The sequence below is a fragment of the Oryx dammah genome, unplaced genomic scaffold (assembly GCF_014754425.2).
Source record: "Oryx dammah isolate SB20612 unplaced genomic scaffold, SCBI_Odam_1.1 HiC_scaffold_19, whole genome shotgun sequence".
Taxonomy (NCBI): domain Eukaryota; kingdom Metazoa; phylum Chordata; class Mammalia; order Artiodactyla; family Bovidae; genus Oryx; species Oryx dammah.
In genome coordinates this window covers 31,932,501-31,957,513 of record NW_024070203.1, presented here as the reverse complement: position 1 = coordinate 31,957,513, position 25,013 = coordinate 31,932,501, and the positions used below count along the sequence as shown (strand labels likewise).

The 25,013-nt window shown below is 48.4% G+C and overlaps 1 protein-coding gene across 9 annotated transcripts; it reads left to right on the top strand.

Annotated features, from left to right (window-relative positions):
• Window positions 1-9,772: 9,772 nt before the first annotated feature.
• Window positions 9,773-23,755, top strand: EFCAB1 (EF-hand calcium binding domain 1). 9 transcript variants are annotated; one of them, XR_005724578.1, is made up of 9 exons: window positions 9,773-9,936; window positions 13,892-14,050; window positions 14,762-14,866; window positions 15,267-15,326; window positions 15,524-15,675; window positions 16,391-16,495; window positions 17,815-17,894; window positions 20,262-21,225; window positions 23,614-23,755. XR_005724578.1 is itself a non-coding variant. In XM_040261182.1 (8 exons), exons 1-7 carry the CDS (start codon window positions 9,879-9,881, stop codon window positions 17,872-17,874), a joined length of 699 nt encoding a protein of 232 aa, XP_040117116.1. In that variant the 5' UTR covers window positions 9,773-9,878; the 3' UTR covers window positions 17,875-17,894; window positions 18,710-19,075. The 9 variants fall into 9 exon arrangements, 5 of the variants coding, with proteins under 5 accessions (XP_040117116.1, XP_040117117.1, XP_040117118.1 ...); XM_040261182.1 differs by lacking the exons at window positions 20,262-21,225; window positions 23,614-23,755 and adding an exon at window positions 18,710-19,075; XM_040261183.1 differs by lacking the exons at window positions 20,262-21,225; window positions 23,614-23,755 and adding an exon at window positions 18,562-19,075.
• The last annotated feature ends 1,258 nt before the right edge of the window (window positions 23,756-25,013 follow it).

Below are 25,013 nucleotides of genomic sequence, written 5' to 3'. Positions count from 1 at the left end.
AGCTGAGCCCAGATCACCAAGCACAGACCTGGGAACAGACAGCTGGCCGTGGTTCTCAGCCACAGAGACTGGTCTAGGTGTCCATGGACACAGCTGATTCAGCCTGGTGGCAGCCCAGGCCTCCAAACAGCTTCCCCCATGTACTCGGGCCTCAGGTGTCTGCTCCCCTCCCTGCGGTGCCCACACATGCCTTCACCTGGTCCTGGGAGGCCTCTCCCCTGACCCTGGCCCTGTGACGCCCTTCAGGCTCTACATGTGGCCCTCTGACTCATGGCTGGTGTCCAGCAGGTCCTAGAATACCACCCGCCCACCGCATGGGCAGAGACCAGTAACACCTGCCAGGTTCAGACTGACATGGTTGCTTCCCTTGGAGCCAGGATGGGCTCCCAGCCATGCATGGCTCCACTCCATGGGACCCCTCAGACCTGAGCCCCCATCATGTGAATTTCCCTCCACCCACAGAACTGGGTCCAGGGCAGGAAGTCTGTCCACCCCAGCTCCTGGAAAAGGACATGTGACTCCCAAGATACCTTATGTCACAGTTCCTGAGGTGGCACAAACGCACCCACAGGGGAGACCAAGGCCAAGGTCTGACAAAAGCAGCCCCGTGCCTGGCTGCAAGCCTGTCACCATGGGAAGGTGGCGAAAAGAACTGGCCCCAGGAGGGAGCCCCCTAAGAGATGGGCAGATTTCCCAGGAACAGTTCTCGAGGAACTTGAATCAAAAAAATAACGAAACTGATGTCGTAGAGAACAGACTTAGGGACATAGGTTGGGGGAGAGGAAGGAGAGGGCGAGATGACTGGAGGGAGAAGCATGGAAGCAAACACACCACTGTATGTTAAAACAGATAAACAATGGAAATTTGCCGCACAACCCAGGGAACGCAAGCTGGGGCTCTGTAACCACCTAGAGGGGTGGGAAAGGGTAGGAGGTGGTTCAAAAGGGAGGGGAAATATGTACACCTATGGTCAATTCATGTTGATGTATGACAGAAATGAAAACAACATTGTAAAGTAATTATCATTCAATTAAAAATAAATTTATTTTAAAAAAACTGATGTCCAAACTAACAGTACAAAGGAGAGAAAGGAGAGGGTGCATGCAGAGGTTTATGGGATGTCCCCTGGGCTCAGCTGAGCCATGAAGGAGTCAGTCCACACCACACAGGGCCAGCAGAGGGGTCCAAGCCTCTGATCTTGCGTCCAGCAGGAGAGAGCCGGGGAGAATGTAACGGATGCGGGCAGTCCTGGTTCAGGTCCATCCTGGCCTCTGATTGGCTGGTTGGTTCATCCTCCTGGTCATGGGCTTCTTCCCTGAGAAGATCAGGAAATATCCCGAGGCCACTGCCGAGGATGAAATGAAGTAATGACTGAGAGGTCAAGTGAGCCCAGCTCAGGCACTCAGGAACCTGTGCTTCTCTGAGTGAGCCAAGGAGAAAACTACATGTAGGCATTTTGCGACCATCGTAGAGACAACATTTGGACTGTTTCACAGCTCCCTGCTTTCCAACGCTGCTGCAAATGTAAACACTTCTATCTGACACCCTCACACAGACCAGCAAGCTCTGAAGGCTGTGGCCTCGGGGAGAAAGGATCAGGGCCCCATCCAAGGAGCTCATTGGGTCCCGAAGGTGGCCCAGCAATCAGGGCGGCAGAAGTGGGGGACCAGCCAGGCTCAGCACACCGCCCACATGGGAGGGAAGCCAAGTCCCCCATAAGAGTAAAACGGGGGGAGCCACAGCTGGCAGAGGACACCCCTTCATGAGATGCCCCCTGAAATCCTCATCAAAGAGGATCTTTTCAGCAAGTGTTGAATACTTGAAAATGCTTCAAAGTATATCTGTCTATATGGAACTCACAGTCCTCCTCCTAGAGCAGGACTCAGCTCACACCAGACCTTCTGCAGAGTCAGGCCCTGGACCACACTCCGGGCATCACCAAGGACATCTCCATGTCCCCTTCCGGCATGGCATTTCTCCACCTCCCAGAGCTTTGCTCACGATCCAGAATCAGGGAAATGAACCTATTTTTAAATATAAATAAGGACTGATTTATCAATTCCGAGGTTATGTGGACACACACATACAATGAGAAACATCCATGGTTCAAACAAGACTTTGAAGCAGAGACATTTAAGAACTTGGTTTCCAGAATAAGAAGAAACACTTCAGAACCGAATCAAAGCTCTGCAACCAGGCTCAATTTTTGTATAAATGCAAGGTTCGCAGAGCACTGAGGAGAGGCCATACCTAAGTTCTCAGACTTAATGAGAAATGGCAGGATCCCCAGTGAATGCAGGGGTTCTTAGCCAAACCCTGAGAACCCCATACCAACCATCCTTCCATCAACCCCAAGGAGACTTAACCTGGCTCCCTCTCTTTTGACTGAGATTTCTGTCTCCTCTCATCTCCCAAGTTCCTGCTGGTCCCACCCCATCCCTAACCCAGAAGAAGCTACACTCCCAGCCACAAAGCCAGCTTCTCAAATGAGGCATTGCCTTCTACAGAAAACCAACCCATCAGCCCACGGAGATTATAAAACAAGGCTGCTTAGCCGATGATCTGCTTAGCCGATGATCTAGGCTGTCTCTCCCAAGTCATCAAGAGCGGTCATCCCGTTAACCGCATCCTCTAAGATCAGGGTTAGTCACACTTTGCTTCATAGGTTCCCAGGTCTGAACTGAATGGACGTGCTTCAGGGGACTCCAAAGAAGCACTAGAGTCGTGAAGTTTCATTGACAGGAATTCCCCTGGTTGGAGACTCCGGGGGAAAATAAGTAGAAGCAACAGCAGGCTGGGTCCCTGAACCCCTTGCATACAATGAGTCTTGATCAATCACTTGAGCTTCAGTAAGAGATGCTTAGATCTTCCCGGTTTAGAACCTGACCTCCATCAGGAAATGATTTCACCAGGGATGAACCAAAAAGAAGGAGGTATCTGATTCTTTCTAAGCTCTCCCTGAAGGAAGTACATTCGAATGTGTAAAATCAATATCTTATTAAAGGAAAGAATCCACTGACTCTGACCTTCCACATGTAAGCAATCTGTGCTGTTTCTACTCAGTATAAAAGCCAGGGTGGGATGTGAAAGAGAAAGTGAAGGTTCTGCTGATCTTGAGGCTGAAACCCACCGAGTCCTGAAACTTGATGATGAACAGCAGGAAAATCTTAGGAAGCTAATTATCTACAAACTCGAACCCGACACTAACGTGTCGATGATGTCATTATAACTGAAGCGTTGGCGGGACTCTTCATTGTTTAACTGGGTCTCTCCTCAGCACAGGACATGACATCACCTCACGGAACACAATATGGTTCAAGGTAGGCAGATGCTCAGAAACAATAGGCGAGGCAAAAAAACAGAAAGCCTGCTTTCAAAGCTCCAAGGATGTCACTGCAAGGGACACGTGGATTTAAGCGAAAAAAAAAAAAAAAAGTGAAGGAATGTGATGTGCTTTTCGGAAACATTATGAAGAGTATCCTTCTTGCCTGGGGAGAAAACCCTTCCTTCAGCTAACACAGGAAGGAAGGGTAGGCGGACGCCCTGGCAGCCATGGGGAAGAGGTGACAATTCAGAAGGTTCCCTCAGGACCCGTTCTGTTTTCCGTTTGAAGGGGGTGATGAGGCTGCATGCTCAGGTGTGACACCCGCAGAGTGCCCAGAGGAACAAAGGAAAACAGCGACGGCTCTCCCGCATCACCCGGAAGATCAACTTCCCTACCCCGAGTTGTTATATTAGAATGAGCTTTTGTTGTTGTTTAGGTGATGACGTGTGTTCCAAGGCAGGCTCTTAAAACCATGTGCTCTCCTTTTTGTAGAACAGTCACATGTGTGTCCCAAGACCAGTGTTCAGAGAAGCGGGGGAAAACACAGGACCCCTTCATTCATTTATCTGCTGTATGCACTTATCTGCTTTCAGAACATCACGGGCATTGCCCTTAACATGGATTAAATTATCTGGTTTTGACTGAACTAACTGTGAAAAAAAGGACAAGTAGGTTAAAGTCATTTCTTCACAGAAACACTGATTTGAGGGTAATGGTAACAGGAAAGGCATAAGCCCATGAGAAAAGCACAGCGCCACTTCAGCCCCTGCCCACGGGGCTCTGCCATCAAGAGAAGGATGGCAGGGTGATCTCGTCAGATCTGCAGAAAGATGGCCACAAATGAATGTATTCTCTGATCTATGAGATTACAAATGAATCACTGGAGAGGAAGCTGCAACTAAGAGTGCACTGTGGTTGAAAATACGAACTAATGACAGCACAAACAGTAAGACAATTAAAAATAAGCATGTAGAACAGGGAGAGTAAATTGTAAAAATCTTTACAACTTTTAAGGTATTTAAGGTTGGGTATACTCAACGTAGTACTTTACAAACTTTTTTTTAACTTGAGAAATACTTGTAAATCTCTCTTGGGCTCTCTCGCTTCATAGGAAGAGAAAAAAAAAAAACAAACAGCCAAACAGTTGGGGAAACTCTTGCTGTTCCTGGAGACAACGTGTCGAGATTATAAACCATTCGTTCTTCAGCAAGCACAACTGGAAGATGCACATGAACAACCATGTATGTTCCATTAAACAATGGAGCATATCCCCTTCCTATCGGGGATTGGCTGCACTATTTTGCTGGACAGTATGTATTGTTCAGGGTAGGTGATCTGCAACACAAGACCCCAAGTTTCAGGGTGGAAGAGCATTGAAGACCTTCTTACTCAATGTCCACAGAAGGCGTGTCTGTCCTCCAAAGATCAACCTCGGACCCCCAGGCTCCCGACACATGTTCTGCCCCACCCACCCAGTGCAGCACACGTCCTCTGCCTCCAGAGTCAGGAGGGATGTGCTGTGGCCAGGCTGGCCAGCCCCTCCCACTTCTGCCCACGTCCCTCTGACCAAGGCCTGGCGATGTGGTCCCATCTTGATGCAAAGCACTGAGAAGGGTGGTCCCCCCACAGAAGCAGGAGGGCCACTAAGGGTGTGCTTTGAACCATCACAATGCATCTCAACACTTCTAAGCTTACACTGTTTGATCAACTGTATTTCAAGAACAAAATGCTGTGAGTCTCTCAGTAACAAAAATGCCAGAGAAGTATGTTCTCACATAAAAGGAAGTAGTAATTAAAAAAAAAAAAAACATTACATCGAAGATAAAATGTGAAGCTGTGAAACTTCGACCACAGTGAAAAAACAAAACAAATCCTCCTGAGTAATACTCTAGAGACAACAGCAGGCCATTAAGTGGGTTATTTGTGGGCAAAGTATTTTAGTGATGAAGTTAATTCAAGGAGAACAAAGTCTGTAATGTAGGTAATTTTATAAAGCGGTGACTTACAATGCTACTTGACAATAATTCACAAGAAGGAGGGTGGGGGATAAAGGTGGACCTTCTGTGCATCAGTGACGCTCACTGTTCAGAGCACTTTGGAGCAAACAAACGCTGTGAGAGTCCAGGATGAGCAAGATCACTTATTTTCCTCAAAGACAGGCATTCTGGATTTGCCGGCATTTTCGGTCATGTGCGGCGCATCCAACACACGCTTTTGACCCTGCCAGCAAGGGACGGGTAGATGAGCAGTACAAGCTCAACAACACACAGATGACAAACACACTCAGGAAATTTGGAAGAGATAACTTCCTACTCTGACGTAGGCCATCTGTGAGAAACCTATAGCAAAGAGCACGTGTGATGTGAGACAATGGCACCTTTCCTCCGACATGGGAGGCAGAGCAAGGGTCACTCTCCCCACTCCTCTTCACAGCACACTGGAAGGGCGGAAGCAGGCATGCCTGCTGCCCTCTGTGCTGGAGGGATGTGCCCAGTGTTGATTTTAAAAGGCATACAGACTGGGAAACAAGAAGTAAAAATGCCCCTATTTGTAGAGAGCATGATCATCAATGCAGAAAAACTTAAATAATCTACAAAAAAATCTAGTAGAAGAATATATGAGTCTAGCATGGTTACAGCATACAAGGTCAGTATACAATTATCAGGTATATTTTATGTACTATCAAAGAACAACTGCAATATTAAACATTGCCTTTATATTAGCATCAAAAATACTTACGAAGACAAGTAACAATAGGTGCTCGGATGTGTACACATCACACCTCAGAACAATGCTGAGAGAAACTAATGAAGACCTAAATAGAAAGACCTACCATGTCAGTGAGGGATTGGGGGCAAGAGGAGAAGGGGCCGACAGAGGATGAGATGGCTGGATGGCATCACTGACTCAATGGACATGAGTTTGGGTAAGCTCCAGGAGTTGGTGATGGACAGGGAGGCCTGGTATGCTGTGATTCGTGGGGTTGCAAAGAGTCGGACATGACTGAGTGACTGAGCTGAACTGAACTGAACTGGTTTATTGGAAGGACTGATGCTGAAGCTGAAACTCCAATACTTTGGTCACCTGATGAGAAGAACTGACTCATTGGAAAAGACCCTGATGCTAGGAAAGATTGAAAGCAGGAGAGGGGGATGACAGAGGATGAGATGGTTGGATGCTATTACCAACTCGATGGACATGAGTTTGAGCAAGCTCTGGGAGTTGATGATGGACAGGGAGGCCTGGAGTGCTCCAGTCCATGAGGTCATAAAAAGTCAGATACCACTGAGTGACTGAACTGAATTGATGCCACCCTCATTAAACCTCAGGCATTTGGCTTCCCCACCACTCACTTGCTTAAGATTCCATTAACACAGAAATGTGTTAATAGCAGTGAGTGTTGAGTATGTATTTCAGGAAAATGTCTTCCTCACTCCCCAGCCCTTTAATGTCCCTTCTTTGCATTCTCCAGGATAGGCGCTGCAGAGGAAGGGCTCCAGGCTCCACCTGCTCAGGAACTCCCAGCTCCCTCTCCCTAAGTGTGGACCACGGAGCATGGGCTGTGCTACGAACTGCAGAAGGGTGACAGCGGACAGACACAGGGATTCAGAGATAAAACAGACACAAATATGGGGGGAAAGCAGGATCATGTGACTCACATTCCAGTGGGTAGACATATCAGAGAGCCATCACTCACTGTGGGAAGTGCTGGAACAGAATGGTCTCCAGGCAGATAACGATTTACTCACCTCTCTGAAGAGCTGTCCTAGGGGACAGGGGGAAGGACAGGTGGGAGTCCTGGAGTGGGGAGACAGCTCCGTGCTGTCAGAGGGCTGTGGGGAGTGGAAGAGGGGAGAGAAAGTGGTGAGAGATGGTCACCTGTCTAAAAGGTTGGCTACAGTCCCCCCAGAACTTCTCAGCACTCTCCCTACAACCTAAAACTGGTACAACTAGATATAAATTATGTAGATAAGTAACCTCTATATCTTCCTTTCATTAAAGTAATTTCATAGTAGATTTGTAATATACTTGGAAATCGATTCTGTGACGTCATCTCCCACAGTTTCCAAATGCCTCCATTATAAAAGGTCCACATTAAGTGAAATACTGTCATCAGTTTGACATCCGAGCTCTTTATCATGGCAAAACTTCAGTTAATTGTGAGTCTAAGAGGAGGCTGTTTTGCACACAAAATTAAAGGAAACACTCATAATCACTCTAATACACCATTGTATCCACAAAAGTACCCATCCCAAAGCTGCTCGAACTCTGGACAGTTCTATGGCTATTTCTTACAAAGCACAGAGTGAGCCCAGTTTTTGATTATTCTATTACTGATTGACTTGATATGAGGTAACTGTTCAGGCTTAATTGCTTCACTCAGAAAAAGCCCTTGGGACGCAGTCCTGCATCTCTTTCACACAAGCAACTAAACCTAAGAACAGAAATTACAACCAGTCTCAAAACAGACTCAGCAGACTCCATCAGGCCCACAGCTTGTTCTAAGGTATAAAAATACTAAGTTCAAAAAGGCACAAGAATGTAGAGAATGCTCTGAAGCTGGCCAACATGTGGACAAAACACACCCCTGATAAATACCTGCTTTCCCTGAGAAAGGTCTGCAAGACTGTACAGGTGTGAGGCCAGTTCCACAACCCACCCTCTGAGATACTAGGGAGATGCTATGATGCACTTGTAAAGTTCTGGCTAAAGGAATAACACAGAAGAAAGACCTGGGAGCGAGGGTGGGAGCAGGACGCCTCACCATGGTTTCTTGGCAGGTTCGGGATTTCTGCTGGTAGGACAGCTCTGACTCCTAATCAGGCTTCTGTCATACTGCCTTCCAGTGGCTCTTCCACTTTGAGGGAACATGGATGGTGGGACCCAGGCCTGAAAGCTGTGAAGGAAGAATTGATCTGCTCCCCAAAGGTGCTTAAGAAGCTTCCAGCACATGAAGTGTGCAGAGATGCGTGGACACACCAGATGTGCCAGCAGGGTGTCTGTTCAGCACACCTGGTAGACACGAGAGGGGCCAGCGGCTTCTCCTATTAACCACAACCACTCTTCCAGCTGCTTATCTCTACGATGAGCACCCCAGCAATCTCTATGGACTAAATATTTGCCATATCTGACATCTGACAAGTCCCTAAGGTCTCACAGTGAATGTATCCAAATACATCCACCCCTATTTGTTCCCTACAATCCTGTTAGAAATGCCACACCTGCCCGACAAGACTACGCATAGGAATACCAGTTAGCCATTAACTGGCAAACTAACAATCACTATCATTTCATATTAGTTACTGTTCTCAAGGACTCTGCTTCAGGATAACACAGTGCCTGCCTTCCTCAAGCATCCTTGACTCTGGATTCAAACAGTATCCCAGTCTTCCATTCCATAACAAATGAAATAAGAAAACAGAATCAGAGACCTGATTTGGAATTGTTACTCATGGTCGGTAGAATTTTTCTGCTTTCCATTTCACAGTGATAGTACACACACTATAAAATAATTTGTATTAAAAAGAATTACTGCTTCTGAAGTGAACCAAGTGACATGTTGGAGAATATTGTAGGACTTTTTCCTTCTGGCTGAGCTAACCCTTGTTACTGTCTTAATTCAAACAGGGTGTCTTATCTGTGTTAAAAGCAGAAACTTCTCTCAGAGTAAAGATGTAAAAACTAGCCTTTGTTTGCAGTCAAAAAACTTATCTTTCAAATAAGTAAAAGATTCATTTTGCTGGGATATCCTTCCAGAAAAGCAAATTCAGGTTGTACCCCAGAGCCACTGTCCTTTGTCAACATGTCTTTATTTGGAAGGTTGACTCTTTATCCAGCTTAAAAAATTGCTAGGGGTTTTCCCCATATTCGACTGACAGCCTCCACCGCTACCTCAAGAATGAACAGGGAAGGGAAAAAAATAATTATTACAAGTTCCTCTTGCTCTCAGTAACATCATCAAAACCTTGAAGATATCTTGCTGCAGACTCCCTTCTGGCATCAGAGCAAAAGGACTGGCAACCTGAGAGCAAGCCCCTCACCCTCCCTTCCTGCACAGCTGTCGTCCGGATCCACGCCTGCTCATTCCTGCATCCCCCAGGTTCCCAGACCTCCCTGAGGACCTGGGGTCACGCTCACCACCCAAGACATCCCCGCACGGAGCGCAAAACAAAATTCAGACCTTGACTTACGGTGCAGCACAGCAAAGGGGTTGTGAATCCGAGCCAGACACACCTGGATTGTCACTCGCCAACGTCACAGTCGGAAAGCGGTCGGAGGAAGCCTGGCCCGCTGCCCAGTGAGAGAGCGCAGAGCCAGCAACCAATCAGCGGCCGCCCGAGGGTTGCCATGACCACGCCGCCTGTTAGGACCGCGCCCTCTCCTGCCCAGCAGCCAATCGGCGGCAGCCCAGCCGTTGCCCCGGCCACGCCGCGTGTTAGGACCGCGTACACACACAGGGGAGACCTGCCTATAGCCCCAGACCCAGGGCTCGCAACCGTCCTGGCAGCCGCCACAGGACACCGGCCTCTTCCCGGTTTCCTGAGCTCCCAACATGAACCGCAAGAAGCTGCAGAAGCTGACGGACTCCTTAACTAAAAATTGCAAGCATTGTAAGTAAGAATCAAGTGCCGGGCGGGCAGAGACTCCCGGGCCAGGCCCTATCCTGCGGGTGCTAGAGTCCGGTCTGCAGAGGCCCTCCACGCCTGACCCTAAAGAGAAGACTGGAAGGGAACACTAGCATCAGCTACTTTGGGTGGACACCCACAGAGCCCAGGATCTTAGGGAGCATTTCCAGATGTCCAGGCACCAAATTCTACACTCATGCATGCACGTGCTTGCTTCTCAAACCTTCTCTTAACTTCCCCTTACCTTATAAGAAATGCGATTTAATTACCCTGAAGACATATGTGGCCCTAGCCTCAGATTTAGGTGGAAAACAAGCACTAAAAACCCACTGGAATCAAGAGAAGTAGCACAACAAAAAGCTCTTCTTAGAGCAAACCAACTGGCAAGGTCCAAGTTCTGGAAATTACTAAGCGAACCTTATGGGAAAGTGGTTATCAATGGTTGAACGTCCTTAGGAAAGGTGGATTAAAGTGGTACAGAAACCTGTATCTCAGGGCAAGGAAATGTGCCTGGACACCAAGGAGCTCAAAAAAGCTAATCACACAATAGAGTATCTGTTCCCATCTCTGGGGCCCCACTTTCCTGCAAAGTGAAGGAGACTTGGCAGGTGACAAGATGAACACCTATGAAAGATATTAATGTTAATAACCTCCCTACTCCCATCTCACACATATTCTGAAAAGTGGTCCTAGAATTTCACAGGTAACTTTATAATTATATTCAGACTCAAAACCAGAACTGTGCTTGGGCAAGGAAGCTATGGATCTGGTATAAATATTTGATGATCCAGCTTATAAGTTATGTGCTTATTACAAAACTACTGGCCTCTTAAAAAGTAGAAGAAACCATAATCCCAAGACTATTTCCATTGTGCAAAGAAAGAAGAGCAAACATGTTTTGATGTAGTTTTAAAGATTTATGGAATCTAGTGCCTTCTAATCAGAGTTAGTATATTATATAATGAGAGGTAGGAAAGTCTGTCAGGATGGTGCTGCAAATAAAAGTTATGGTATGTATAAGCATCTTAAACTCTGAAAATAAAAGTTGTCCTATAATCTATTATTATGGTTACTATAATCTGAGAGTTTTGTCCTATTGTTTTTCTTAAAATACTTTCAGTTGTTGGAAAAGACCAGATTTTCTTAAAACATCTAGTCACATATTGAATGAACAATGCAATAACTACTATACACGGCAAACCCTGAATTTGATTTAGTTCCTTTTCCAGTGTGTTTGCAAATGTATTGCAGACATTCTGTGAACATATTAAAAGATAAGTGAAAACGGGACAAGAAAACCAGTCAACGGTTTTGATTTTTGTCCTTCACATAAAATTTTTCAAGTAAGTCTTAAGAAACTTGATGATTAAATTCTGTAGAAACAGTGAGAATCCCAGGCCAGGCAACTAATCATAGACGTTGTAATAATTTTGAAACTTTACACAGAAGACCTTTCTTCTAAAGTCAGATTTCCTTTTAGTTGCCAGGTGATGTTCCCAGCAGGATGAAGTGAGTAGATTTTGCAGAATCAGAGAAGAAAGTATCTTAAGTGGTGGTCTAGTTAATCCACCACCTGGCAGATCTGATCTGCAGAGCAGACTTACACCAATCCGAAAAGATGAAAAATCCCTTCTCCGATGTCCCTAATTTCATTTAGTATTGTATTCTTGAATTTAAGAAACATTTCAGCAAGAGAATTTTTCCTGTGGAAAAATTACTCAGCTTTGATACTTTGGGTAATAAGCTAATATTCTTTCATTTTTATTCAGCTGAGATGGGAAAATGGCTAATCAACACCCCCTCAGCTAGCATTTAATATACATGAACAACAGATCGCATCATCTTTCATGCAAGTCTCTCTTCTCCAACCATTAACATCACTTTTTATTTTTAGAGTTTTTATTGTGGTTAAACACACACAATGTATTACACAAATTGTGTATTACACAAATACACAAAATGTATCACTTTAATTTTTGAAGTGCACAGTTCAGTGGCATTAAGTACATTCATATTTTTGGGCAGCCATGCCCCCCATCATCTCCAGAACTTTCGCATCTTCCCAAACTGAGTCCCCATGAGACTATTGGTCCCTTCCTTCTCCCCTAGCCCCTGGCACCCACCACCTACTTTTTTGTCTCTGTGAATTTGACTACTCTGGGTACATCACATAAGTTCAATCATAAAATATTTGTCATCTTTGTTGGCTTATTTCACTCTAGCATGTTGTATTCAAGAGTTATGATATGGTAACATGATTCACAACTTCCCTCCTTTTTGAAGCTGAATCATAGTCCATTGTATGGATGGACACCCATCTACTCATCCTTCCATGGACACCTGGGTTACGTCCACCTTTTGACTGTTGTGAATACTCCTGGTATGAACACTGGTACACAAGTATCAAAGTCCATGCTTTCAATCCTTTGGGGAAAATACCCAGAAGTGAAATCACTGGATTGTGTAGTATTTCAATGTTTAAGTTTTTTGAGGAAGTGACATACTATTCATACCATTTTCTGTAGCAACTAACAGCTCTTTTAAAAATTATAACCACTGTATCATTGTCTACTATTTATCAATCTATTTACTAAATCATTTATTTTCTGAAGTTTTCAATGTTCCTCTTAAATTGTGGTGCCCCAAACCAGAAATCACCCTCAAACCTCTCCTGGCCTAAAAGACAAGATGGAATTTACCCGCTTCTCTGTGCTGTTTCCTTGTACATGGACACATCTTCTTTGTTTTTAAAAATGCTCAACCACAATTTTGTCATGTTTTGAAATAAAATCTTCCCCATCTTCCACCTGTAGTTCATATTTAAACTCCTTTTTATGTTCTTAATGCCAGACACTAATCCTTCCAGCGAGGCACCTCAGACGGTGATCGGGACACAATCAGCTCTGTGTTTACTGCGCCACGCTTTCCACAGTCATGTACACTGCGAGCAGGCACGTGTGTGCACATGCTTTAGACAAAAGTGTTCTTCCTCCAAGGTGCTGCTGCATGGTTGCCTGTTCATTTTCACATCACCCACAACCCACACTTCCTGTGTGCTAGCATATGCTTAAATCCTTCTTTATTGGAAAATAGGTGATTCTGATTTCCAATATCTGACTCATGGCTTCACAAAAGCTAATGTGAGATGCAAGTTGGTGCCTAGTTTGGGGGAGATTGGTATCTATCTCCAGGGGAACGCTACACTGTAAATCTCATGAATGCCTATAATCAAAATGCTGCAGAGGACTTCCCTGGTGGTCCAGTGGTTAAGAATCTGCCTGCCAATGCAGGGGACACAGGTTTGATCCCTGGTCTGGGAGGATCCCACAGCCATGGAGCAACTTAGCCTGTGCGCTGCAACTACTGAGCCTGTGCTCTAGAGACGGGGTGCTACAGCTACCCAAGCCCTTGTGCCCTAGAGCCTATTCTCTGCAAGAGGAGAAGCCACCGCAATGAGAAGCCCATGCACTGCAACTAGAGAGCAGTCCCTGCTTGCCACAACTAGAGAAAGCCTGCACGTGGCAATGATGATCCAGCACAGCCAAAAATGAACAAATAAATAAAATTATTTTTTTTAATGATGGGGAAAATTACCATTTTTCACATCACCATGCTCACCTCTGCTGCCTTGTTCAGGTTATAATCAGACCCCAGAGTTGCCTTTCAGGTGACCTGGCTGATATTATCTTTTTTTTTCTAAATATGACAGCCTCAGTACATGGGAAGGATGGCTGTTGTTTCTGCTGTGGCGAGACTCTGGGGTGGTGGGGTCCTCTGTTAACCTGGGGGTCATGAGTCTCAAAGCAGGGTCATCTCCTGTCGACAGCTGGCTGTGGACGGCTCCAGTGTTGTTTGTTTGAAGACTCATTCATGCAGAGTTGAAGCTGGACTTTAAAGGTTAAAATGCCTTTTGTTATGTCTTAATTTTATTCTTTCCCAGTTAGTAAATTTGAAGTAAAATGCCTTATCAACCTCTTCTATAACCTGGTGGGAGAAGTGACCGAGCGGCAGGGCGTGATCATCGGGCTGGACCGCAATGCCTTTCGGAACATCCTGCATGGGACGTTTGGGATGACGGATGACATGATCATGGACAGGGGTGAGCAGATGCCAGCATCCTGACGGGCCAGATCCAGCCATAACTGAGGAAAACAGTTTGGAGTTCAGGCAAACCCTGGGATGGACCCTTCATGTTCTGTGATCCCAATTCTACTTGAACATAAAAATTTAATTTTCATATTTGTAGGGAAGAAGATAGCGACCACTCTTTTTGTGTATTTAAGAAGAGGACAAAGTCAGCCTGAATAACTAGGTTTCCTTTACCTTATATCAGAAAACCCCAAACATTTCTATTTCTACTTAGTAAATAGAATAATATTTTAAAAATAGTTTCAAAAGGACACTTAAATGTCCTTATACCATTGAGAGTATTTTAGTAAAAATTAAGATATAGCCTGTCATGTAGTAGCATTACTTTCATTGAGTAACAAAAATACAAAATATTATATATTTCATGTTAACATACCAACATGTAATATACCAACTTGTTTATATGTTAATTGTTGATTCATGTCTTTAGATATTCAGTGTGCTTGTTCTCACAAAGTATGAAGGGAGAATGTAAAAGCTTAGGTGAAAGAGTTTTCCAGTGTTATGATGTCTCAGTTTCCCATTTTGTCAAATGAGAACATGGGACCACATGGTCCTGAAGTTTTGCTTGAACATGAAGAGTGAGCAGTGTGGTGCAGGCCTTCACTGAGAATACAATCTCAGCACAAGTGTTATGTTGTATGTCTCTCTCTTTTTTTAGTTTTCCGAGGGTTTGATAAAGACAACGATGGTTGCATAAGTGTAACAGAGTGGGTTTATGGATTATCAGTGTTTCTCCGAGGAACTTTGGAAGAAAAAATGAAATGTAAGATTTCACGCCATCCTACTGGTTTGTACTTTATGATAAGCAGGTGCAAAGAATGTGCATCAGTGTGGTGGGTTTCTCTGTTGTTTGCTTGATTTGAACTCCCATTGACCTCATGTAGGGAGCAAATTCAACTCAATAATAAGAGTGGGGAAAAGTAGTAAACAGACAAATCAGGACACTCTAAGGAGGAATCATGCCAAGCAAGACCACACAGGCATGTGGCACACATGCTAACCATATATGCATGCCTTTAGGGATGAAAGTATTGAGTATTTTACACATTTTGTTACTTGAATTATAATCATAAAAGTCAAAAACATTGATTCAAGTTTCTGATTCTTAGTTAATTCCTAATTCACCCCCAGTGAACTCTGTTTAAGAGGCACATTTCAATCAGTTTTCCAAGGTTTCCAAGATGAAATTGTCAACTTGTTGTTCCTTGGCCTGCTCTTCATAGGTAAGTGTAAGAAACCTTTCTAGGACTGTTGAGTCTATTCAGTAAGTGGACGTTAAGCATCTATTATGAGAATTGATTGCTTTGAGTCCTGGGGCTTGATAAGAGCATCACCCTAGAGCCCTGGGCCTTGAAAACCATCAGAGCAAACTCTACCTTGCTAATGGCAGCACTTTTGTATCGGTTGTTTTTTTTTTAAGATTGCTTTGAAGTGTTTGACTTGAACGGGGACAGCTTCATCTCCAAGGAGGAGATGTTCCACATGCTGAAGAACAGCCTCCTGAAGCAGCCGTCTGAGGAAGACCCTGACGAAGGCATCAAAGACTTGGTGGAGATCACACTGAAGAAAATGGTGAGATGGATCATTCAGACTTTTCTATTGAAATTCACTTCCCAGGTGGCACTAGTGGTAAAGAACCTCCCTGCCAGTGCAGGACACATTAGAGACATGGGTTCAATCCCTGGGTGGGGAAGATCCACTGGAGAAGAGAATGGCAACCCACTCCAGTATTCTTGCCTGCAGAATCCCGTGGACAGAGGAGCCTGGAGGGCTATAGTCCATAGGGCTGCAAAGAGTCAAACACAACTGAGTGATTTAGCATGCACTGAAATTCACAAGCCAGAGATGGGCTAGAAATAAGAATTCAAATTACAGAAACTCTTTTCCTGGGCTTCTCTGATGGTTCAGTGGTAAAGAATCTGCCTGCCAATGCAGGAGATCCAGGTTCAATCTCTGAATCAAGAAAATCCCCTGGAGAAGGAAATGGCAACCCACTCCAGTAATCTTGCCTGGGAAATCCCATGGACAGAGGAGCCTGGCGAGTTATAGTCCATGGGGTCACAAAAAGTCTGACGCGACTTAGCAACTAAACAAGAATCAGTTTCCTGCCTGGTGAAAGAAAGCGCCAGCTTGTTCTCTCTCACCGTGGTATTAAAGGACCTTTTCCATTTCATCACTTAGTCTTTTACTTTTCTAACATCTTTCTTTGAACCATGGACCACGAGAAGATAGTGTGTGTCTGTGATCAGTGTTTCCATGTTAACTGCCACGTGGCGGTTGCCCCCAGGACCATGATCATGATGGGAAGCTGTCTTTCGCGGACTATGAACAGGCCGTGAGGGAGGAGACCCTTCTACTGGAAGCGTTTGGGCCATGTCTCCCTGACCCAAAGGTAACAGCGTGTGTTCACGGAACAGAGACCAAAGCATCCTATAGGAACAGCAGCCCAGGACTCCCTGGTTTAGCAAGTGATCAGATGAGTCACATTCACCCATAGAGGACGGCTTCTAAAAGAGAAAGGCAGCCAAGAAATAGGGCTGGTCTGTGTCTTTGAACTTGGGTAGTCCGCTGTGACTTTTTCATTCACTAACTTGTTTGTTCCTGCAAGAAACTATTATTGAAGCATAATATGGGCCAGAAACCCAGATGAAAAACTCTAGGGCTGCACTCCAGAGCAGGGAAAAAAAACAACAGAAAATGATTACATGATAATAATTATTATTATACCAGCATTGCTAATCAGTACCATGAGCAGTCCTGGCAGCCCCCTGTGGCCTCACCTGTCGTCTGACAACCCCGTGAAGTCGGCAATATCATTGTCCTCAATTTATGGATGAGGAAACCTAGGCTCAGAGAGTGTAGGTCACTTGCCAGGGTTCACTGATCATGGGTTACAGAGTCCCCAGGACCCAGGTGCTGGGGCTCAGAGGGGCAAGTGTGGCCAAGAGGGGACGTGGAAACTGCTGCAGGGAGTTGGGTGGACAGCTGGAGGGACAAGGCAGGCTTGTGGGTCCTGTGGACCCAGTGGTGAACCAGATGCACAGGGGCAGCAGGGCCCACCCACACAGAGGGAGTGTCATGTGTGAGAGGGAAAGGGGGACAGGATTAGAAGAGCATCTGGAGTCATGAGGCTGACGATGAGCCTGGAGGACACGGAAGGGCCCAGTGCATGGAGCTCGGAGCTTGGCCTTTGTCTTAAAGGTCATGAGGATCTGTTGAAAGGTGTTAGGCAGGTGGAGTGATGCGATACATGAATATTGCCATATTCTCATCCCAGTCTCTCATCTGTATCTCCAGCTGGGCTCGTGTCTTCCTCGAACTTGTCCCTTCCCCACCCCCAGGTCTCCCTCCAGCATCTCAGCTACCACTGCAGCCTGGCTGTGCCATGATGAGCCCTCTGGGATCCCCAGGGTGCCCACCCTCCTACAGTCCCACTGTGGTGAGCTGAACCCCTGTTTCTGGCCTGTGAACCAGCCCCTGGTTCTGGGACTAAGCCTGTGGGCAGGGGCCCATGGGAGCCAGGTCTCACCCTCCTGGCGGTCCCTGAACCAGCACTGGGCTGGAGCAGAGTCAGCACCTGAGAATGAGCACACAGCCCATCCCAGGCCCCCACCTCATGCTCCTCATCGCTGCCAGGCTCTTCGGATGTCAGGCAGACACACAGAACACTTTTTGTTAGTCTGTACTAATTCGAGCACTTCCATTTTGCAGAGCCAGAAAGAATTTGAAGCCCAAGTATTCAAAGATCCAAATGAATTCAATGAGGTGTGAATTCCTAAATGTCATCTCAAGTGAGTAAAAAGGGAGGCTCACCCATACTGTGTGTTCTTCCTGCTTAGCCTGGACGGTGCGGGCAAATTTGGTGAATTGTGTGTTTGAGGGGGAATGGGTCAGGGTTGACTAACATACATCATCACCTTTGGTGTAAGATCAAGTAAGATAGACGCAGACACAGATTTCCTTATTAGCTGTGGTTGGGTTTGGCCCAATGGGTTATCGCTGCAGAGAGGAGTTATCACCTAGACCATCTGTTGGCACAAACTATCATAAAATATCTCCATGAATGAAATGAATAGAGAGAGCATGTAATCATGAGCTGTTTTCTTCATGACGGAAAGATGGTGGGCACCCATCTGAACATCACTGAAACTACTGAATTCCCTTTGGAGCAATCAGTAACCAAGACGTTTTCCAAAGAATGATCATTCTGGTGTTCAGTGTTGAGACACCTTCCTGCTGTGCCCTGGGTAACAGTCAGAGAGGCTGGGTCTGTTTTCATATGCTCTCTGTCGCTGTCTGAAGTGCCTGAAGGCTCAGCCTGCTGCCCAGAGGGGCCCCGGGCACCACGAGGCTGACCCATCTGTGGGTGCGCAGGGGCAAGGCATGCTCCTCCCTGGGTCTGGGGTGAGGTCTGGCTGTGAGTCAGCCCAGACACCCACTTTGTGGTCAGATGCAGAGCCTCCACTCTGTTCTGCCCCCAGGCTTAGTCCACATCACCCCACCTGGGGCGCCCCTTGTGCAGCCCCTCGTCCGGGGCCACGTCACATGTGCCCACCGGCCGGGCATCCCCAAAGCCGGCCTTGCCTTCCCCTGCCCCTGTTTCCAGTGCGTGCTGAGGGCATCAGACGCAGCTCGAGAAAGACGGGCTTCATTCTGCTGCTGAGCCACGTCTGCCTCCTGCGAACTCCAGGGCAGCCGCGGGACGTCAAGTGGGAATCCCCGGTCCACGTGCAGATGTGTAAGGCCACACGGCCTATCAAATTCCTCTTGTTACTGCATATGCGTTATTACATTTTAGCAAAAGAATACCTAGTGTTAAAAATGAAGTGCTATAAATAAGTGAAATCTCCAATTTCATGAAATAGAAGACATTTTACTGTCCAAGTGTTTTCTTAAAGTTTTGGATTCTCATACAGATGGACTTTGATACAATTTTTCTGTCTTGAGTTGGCATATAAAAAATGCAACACAATATGCTTGTAATTTTTATTGTATTTTTCCAATCACAAATAATAATCACTGAAAAATATTTCCGAAGTTTAAGAAATTTTAAGATGAAACTAAAACATTAATATTCTGTTATAGACTCTCTCAGGCTTTCTTAAGGCCTCTGTGAGGACATCTACGTTTTTGTACAGAGTCACCCATATTTTTAGGGGATGCCACTGAACCTCCTCTTCTAAGCTGCTTTTTTATGAACCACTGTGTCAGGAACATTCCCTCAGGTCAGGAAATCCTTGTCCAGAGCCATCCTGAGAGGCTCTTTCCCTGCCCTTCACAATTTGAATGTCCCCATGTTTGCTCTTACGAATAATTCTCCAAATGAACTGTCCTCGGAGATAAATCTCCTCACAAGCTTCATCACTTCCTTACGTGGGGTGACTTTGTGAGCAAGAGTGCTGGCTTCCAGGCCTGCATCTCAGGAGATTTCCGGCACGTGTGACTACACGGTCCTGGGGAGGCCGGCAGGGCGGGCTCGTGAGGACCAACCCTGCCCTGTGCCGCTCTATTTACTTCTTTGCCAGCATGCGGGACATAATCGACTGTGATTTTAATGGATCATGCAAAACCCTGATTTTATACATCTGTCCCTGACCCTTTCCCTGTAGGTCAACCTCCATGTGAATAACCCTGTTTTACTACTTGACTTCATTTAAAACTAAAAAAGCCTTTAAAACACTGTGGTGGGACTTGAGGGTGGGGTACCCAAGGGAAGTGGCTAGAGCCTCTCCACAGCCCAGGACACGCTGGGTCCTGCGCCTCTGCCCTGTTCTTCCCTCCGGTGGCTTTCTTAGATGTCTAGATTCTCTGTGGCAGCTTGTGAATGACTTTAGCCCCGAGGGTTCACTCAGCTTTATAGCAGGTCCTCCGAGCACACGAGTCCCCCTGAGGACCAGCCTCTCCTCCTACTCCGTGTGAGCCCCACTGCCTCCCCACCTCCTCCTTCCAGGCTCAGGGGGGCTCAGAACTGCGTCTGCCCCGGGGTGGCCGGGTGGGGGCTGCGGGGAACACTTGTAACCTGGAGGCTTCCTCCCACTGGCTCCTCAACATGCTCCCCCATCCACGCCCTGGGAGGCCCCTCTGGGAGGGCTGCACAGCCCCTGAGCAGCACAGAGAGACTCTGTTTGGGAAACAAGTAACTTTTTTTTTTTTTTCAGCCACAGGATTTAAAAGCTACCACTGAAAACTGGTAGTCCTGCATTCTTAACCTGCAAATATCTTTGGGAACAAGATTGCACTTGTGAGAAGCCAAGCCTGCAATTGCCTGCATCATAAAATCATCCAAAACATTCATGAGTCCCACCTCGGGCTAAGCTGGCAGGGGCGGGGGAGGTGGGTAACCCAGCCTAAATCAGTCCTCTGCCCAGTCCGCGGTGTAGACGAAGGCTCTGCACCCTGTGACACCCCTGTGACGCCCCTGCTGTCCCCCTCTGCTGGAGTCCCTCCTCCCTCCCCCAGCAAGAGCCCTGTTGTAGAGATGGTTCAAGGGAATTCCCATCACACAGGCTCAGAAACTGTACCAATAGCCCCTCTAGCGAAGGTTCTTCCGAGCAGCCCTCTCAGCATCCCTGACCTCCCAGTCGTCGGGGTTCACATGCAGCTACTGGGGAAAGGAACAGACATGCACCCCAGATGACGTGTTGGTCATGATGCCCTAACTGTGCAACTGCCTGGCGATACCCAGAAAGTGCAGAAGTCACATGTGTCCCCCTCCTGGGGGACCACCCCTCCCTCTTCAGGAGCACACAACCTGCTGAAGTGGCTCCAGTCTGGTCACCAGTAAAGAAGGAGCCGACCCTGAACACACCCTGGAACAAGAATCGGCCCCTAGATGCCAGATTTCCAGCAGAGAAAAGGGTAGCCATGGTGGGGCCAGCCCAGGAGACTCTCTCCCCATCCCAATCCCATGGGGATACACCGCTCCAGGTCCCGTTGTTCTAAGCCTGTGGCCCAAGCCTCCCACCATATCTGCCAGGAAAACACTCCTCCCCAGGACCCGCATCTTCTTGTCTGCCTGTACCTCCTCCTGCCCTGCCTGCCCATCCGGCCCTGGGATGGACCCACCGGCCCTGGCATCTCCACGGGAGAGACAGTCCACCTGGAGGTGTCTGCAGAAACCAGGTGAGGTCCCAGCCGTCCTGCCCTCGGCCTGTGCACACCGTCTCCTGTCCCCAGCCCAGGTCTCGGCGTGGACAGTCCTCGGGGCCTCAGAGCCGGGACAGAAAGCCAGGTTTGGAGCGGGGCCCCAGGCAGGCCGGGAGTGGGCATGTCCCCCCTTGCAGTGGTGTTCTGAGTGGAGCCACTGCCTCCTGGTGGGAGCGACTAGCCCGGAGCTCAGGACACAGCTGGGCCCCGCCCTGCCACAAGGAGGCCGTGAGGAGAGGTCATGGGGGAATGTTGGAAGTCCTTCCCGGAGAGGGCGAGCTGAACCCTCACACAGAGGACAGAGCGGTGCCAGACACAGAACTCCGTGTAGAGAAGGAGAAGCAGAGGCCACGTGATCCTGCAGCACACACAGAAGTGACCGTGTGGCCTTACAGAGGCAGAGACGCAGCCCAAGGACCCCAGTATGGGGCGGGGCCATGGGTTTGCACCAGGCCCTCCCACCTCGGTCCAGCTCTGACTGCCTCACACAGGCCACATGGACTTGAAAGTCCGACATAAGTGAAAGGTGATTTGTGAGCTGGTGGGGACTGGAATATGCACCATCCATCAGGGCTGCGCGGAGAAGTTGTGGTCACAGTGGGACAGTCACATATTCTCAGCCCATAATGTTATTGAATTGCTAAGTCTTGTCTGAATCTTTGGAACCCCAGGGGCTTTAGCCCGCCAGGAATTCTCCAGGCAAGAATACTGGAGTGGGTATCTACTCCCTTCTCCAGGGGATCTTCCTGACCCAGGGAATCAAACCCACCTCTCCTGCATTGGCAGGCAGATTCTTTACCAAAGGGCCCCCAAGGAATCCCCATAGGCTATAAACACTCTACCAAGTGTGTTTCATATAAAATGGGAAAACACCTCCACTCTCTGCCTCCTCGCATAGGGACTTTGAGAATGAGTGAGAATAAGTTTATGTTGCCATTTTGTAAACTGTGAAGTGTGACAGAAATCCGAGATAAATAGGGGTACACCGTCGACACAGGGGTCTAGGACAGGCAATGTCCTCACCAGGATCTCGTAGCTGATGAATAAATAAGAACACAGTGGACTTGGATGACTTGAAGATCCAGCTCTGGGTCCTCCCCTTGACAAGTGTGGAGCGTCGTCTGAGTGGCGGAGCTGAAGTCTTGTGAAGGGTCCCCTAGAAACCCTTCAGTCATCCAGTGTATTTAGAGAAACGGAGCTCATGAAGCCAGGATAAAGCTCCAAAGAAGTGTCACTAGGATTTTCACAAATGTGACACTCTTGGGGTCTGTTTTTGTGAAGTTCCCCCCTGTTAACCCACAAATGCATCCTCCCCACAGACTCAAAGAAACACACAGTAGTTTATTCTGTTTATGAGACACACTCGAGTCCCCTGAAACTCCATGAATGATGTGAAAAGGCAAAAAGATATGACAGTGAAAGATGAGCCCCCCAGGTCGTAGGTGTCCAATATGCTACTGGAAAAGAGCAGAGAAATAGCTCCAAAAGGAATGAAGAGGCTGAGCCGAAGTGGATACAATGCCCAGTTGTAGATGTGTCTGGTGGTGAAAGTACAGTCCAATGCTGTAAAGAATAATATTGCATAGGAACCTGGAACGTCAGGTCCATGAATCAAGGACACGGCCAAACAGGAGATAGCAAGAGTGAACATCAACATTTTAGTACTCAGTGAACCAAAATGGACCATAATGGGCACATTTAATTCAGACGACCATTATATCTCACTTGTCATGACCCTGCTAATCCCGAAGCCATTGGTGCTGTCCCGCTAATGTCTGTCTTCCCGTCAACCCCACTCGAGGCTCCAGTGCTTGTGGCACTCACTGGCTCTTGGGTGCTGAAATAGAAATCAGTAGGATACAGGGTTGCATGGAAGCACAGGCGTCTGAAGGCTACTGAGCAAACAGGCGCTGCATCCAGGTTATGTGAGCTCCAACCAGCCCAGTCCACCCTTGGGTGTGCCCGCCATGTTCCTGAACGGGACACTGTGAATTTGACTAAGTAGAGAACAAGCTTCTTGCCTCTTTGAATTTCTAAATATGACCTGCTGATTTTGACCCGTGTAAATGCAGAAGAGCATAGCAACCTCAGGAAACCAGGGTCAGCTGACGGCCAGGAAGGGTGGACGCCTCCTTCTTGCCAAGCGCACCATCCTGTCTAGGTCTGCGCACAGAGGCCCCAGTGTGCAGCCTGCAGAGCACAGGCCAGGGGACTGGAACCCCAGGGAGTGCCCACCTGCAGGAGTACACAGTGGGGGGAGGGGAGGACCAGGAGGAAGGGGGAGGGCGAAGGGATGATGGGGTAGCAAGAAAGAGATGTTCTGACTACCGGCATGGTTTTAAAATCATGAATTTTTTTTTTAAGATAACAGGTAAGATGAAGAGTTAAGAGCGGCACTCGCCCCTGCCCGCGTCCCGTCAGGTAGGAAATCCTGGCCATGCAGTCTGGCCTCCGCGGGCACAGCAGGATGTGAGCAGGCCGGGGCCTGCAGCCCAGCGCCAGGTATGCGGCCCAAGGAGGGCGCGCCCACGGCAGGTGCAGCTCGGCCAGCGCCCGCGGCCCCGGGACAGGAGCCCTGCAGGTGCGGTCGGGGCACGCCCGAGTCTGCAGAGCCACGCGGCGCCCTCCGCCTGCAGGCCCCGGAGTGCAGTGGGGCGGGGCCCAGGGGGGTGCAGGGGAGGGTCATGGACCTGGCGGCTCAGGTGACGCCCAGGGGCAGCTCTGGGAGGGGGTGTGGGCAGAGGGGGTTCCTAGGGAATCCTCTCTGCAGAGGCCTCGCCGGACACTCAGCGTGGCCCCACCCCTGCATTCTTGGCACCCACAGCCCCCCTTTCCCCGGGGCAGCCGCTCCGACCGTGCGCCCTGCCTGGACCTGCTCCTGCGGGGGAGGAAGGCCGGCGGTCACGTCCCTCAGGTGCTGCCGGGGCGAGCAGTCACAGAAAGTCAGTCAAGATATTCTGGGACTCAGGCCCCCGAGGTTGTGATCTGAGACTGGGCTCCTGCAGCCCACGGAGCCTCAGGCGGTGCCGGCCTGGTCTGGGGGCGGGGGAGGGGGTAGGTGCCGCTCAGCCCCGCCTCTGAGCTGCCCCCCCCCACCGCAGCCCCACCCTGCCTCCCCAGGGTCAGCAGGCTTGCTTCTGGTCCGGCCCCTCTGCATGCCCCGCCGCCGGGCACCCGCAAAAGGGTGGGCTCAGCCAGGTGCCCAGGGCCCTCTGGGCCTCACACCACGTGCCCGATGAGGGCAACCCAGATGCCCACCCTCAGGGTGTGGAGACACAGGAAGGGACAGACGGGGAGAGGGACACCTGGAGGGCACCTGGCTCAGGAGAGACACTCGGTCCGGGTCAGCCCCAGACTCAGTCGTGCAGACGGCCTCCAGTGAAGACCTGGTGCTCTGGCCACATGTCAAGGACCCGGACCCGAAGGTGCTTGGATGGCAGTGAGGCAGGTCTCCCTGGTGCCCCTCAGCAGGCAGACTCGCTCACAGGGCCTCCAGGGACAGAGTGTCCAGGGGGGTCCCTGAAGGCGCTGGAGTGTCGTGTCCTTGGACTCAAGGGAAAACAGCACAACTTGTAGTGACATGGGGACACTATGGTGACAAGGTGATACGGGGATGCTATGGTCACATGGGGATACTATGGTGAATCAAGACAGGGGGCACGCTCTCTTGCCCAGGCTCCCTCCTCAGCACCACCAAGTCCCAGGAGCTCACAGGTGACAGGTGAGGCCCAGGGACAACATCCTGCACCTGCCCTGACCTCTGA

Excerpts from the sequence above, each read along its gene's own strand:
- EFCAB1 (XM_040261181.1), top strand. The coding sequence starts at position 9,879 with ATGAACCGCAAGAAGCTGCAGAAGCTGACGGACTCCTTAACTAAAAAT. Across the intron at positions 14,051-14,761 it reads TGACATGATCATGGACAGGG|TTTTCCGAGGGTTTGATAAA; the intron begins GTGAGCAGATGC and ends CTCTTTTTTTAG. Across the intron at positions 15,327-15,523 it reads CCTTGGCCTGCTCTTCATAG|ATTGCTTTGAAGTGTTTGAC; the intron begins GTAAGTGTAAGA and ends TTTTTTTTTAAG.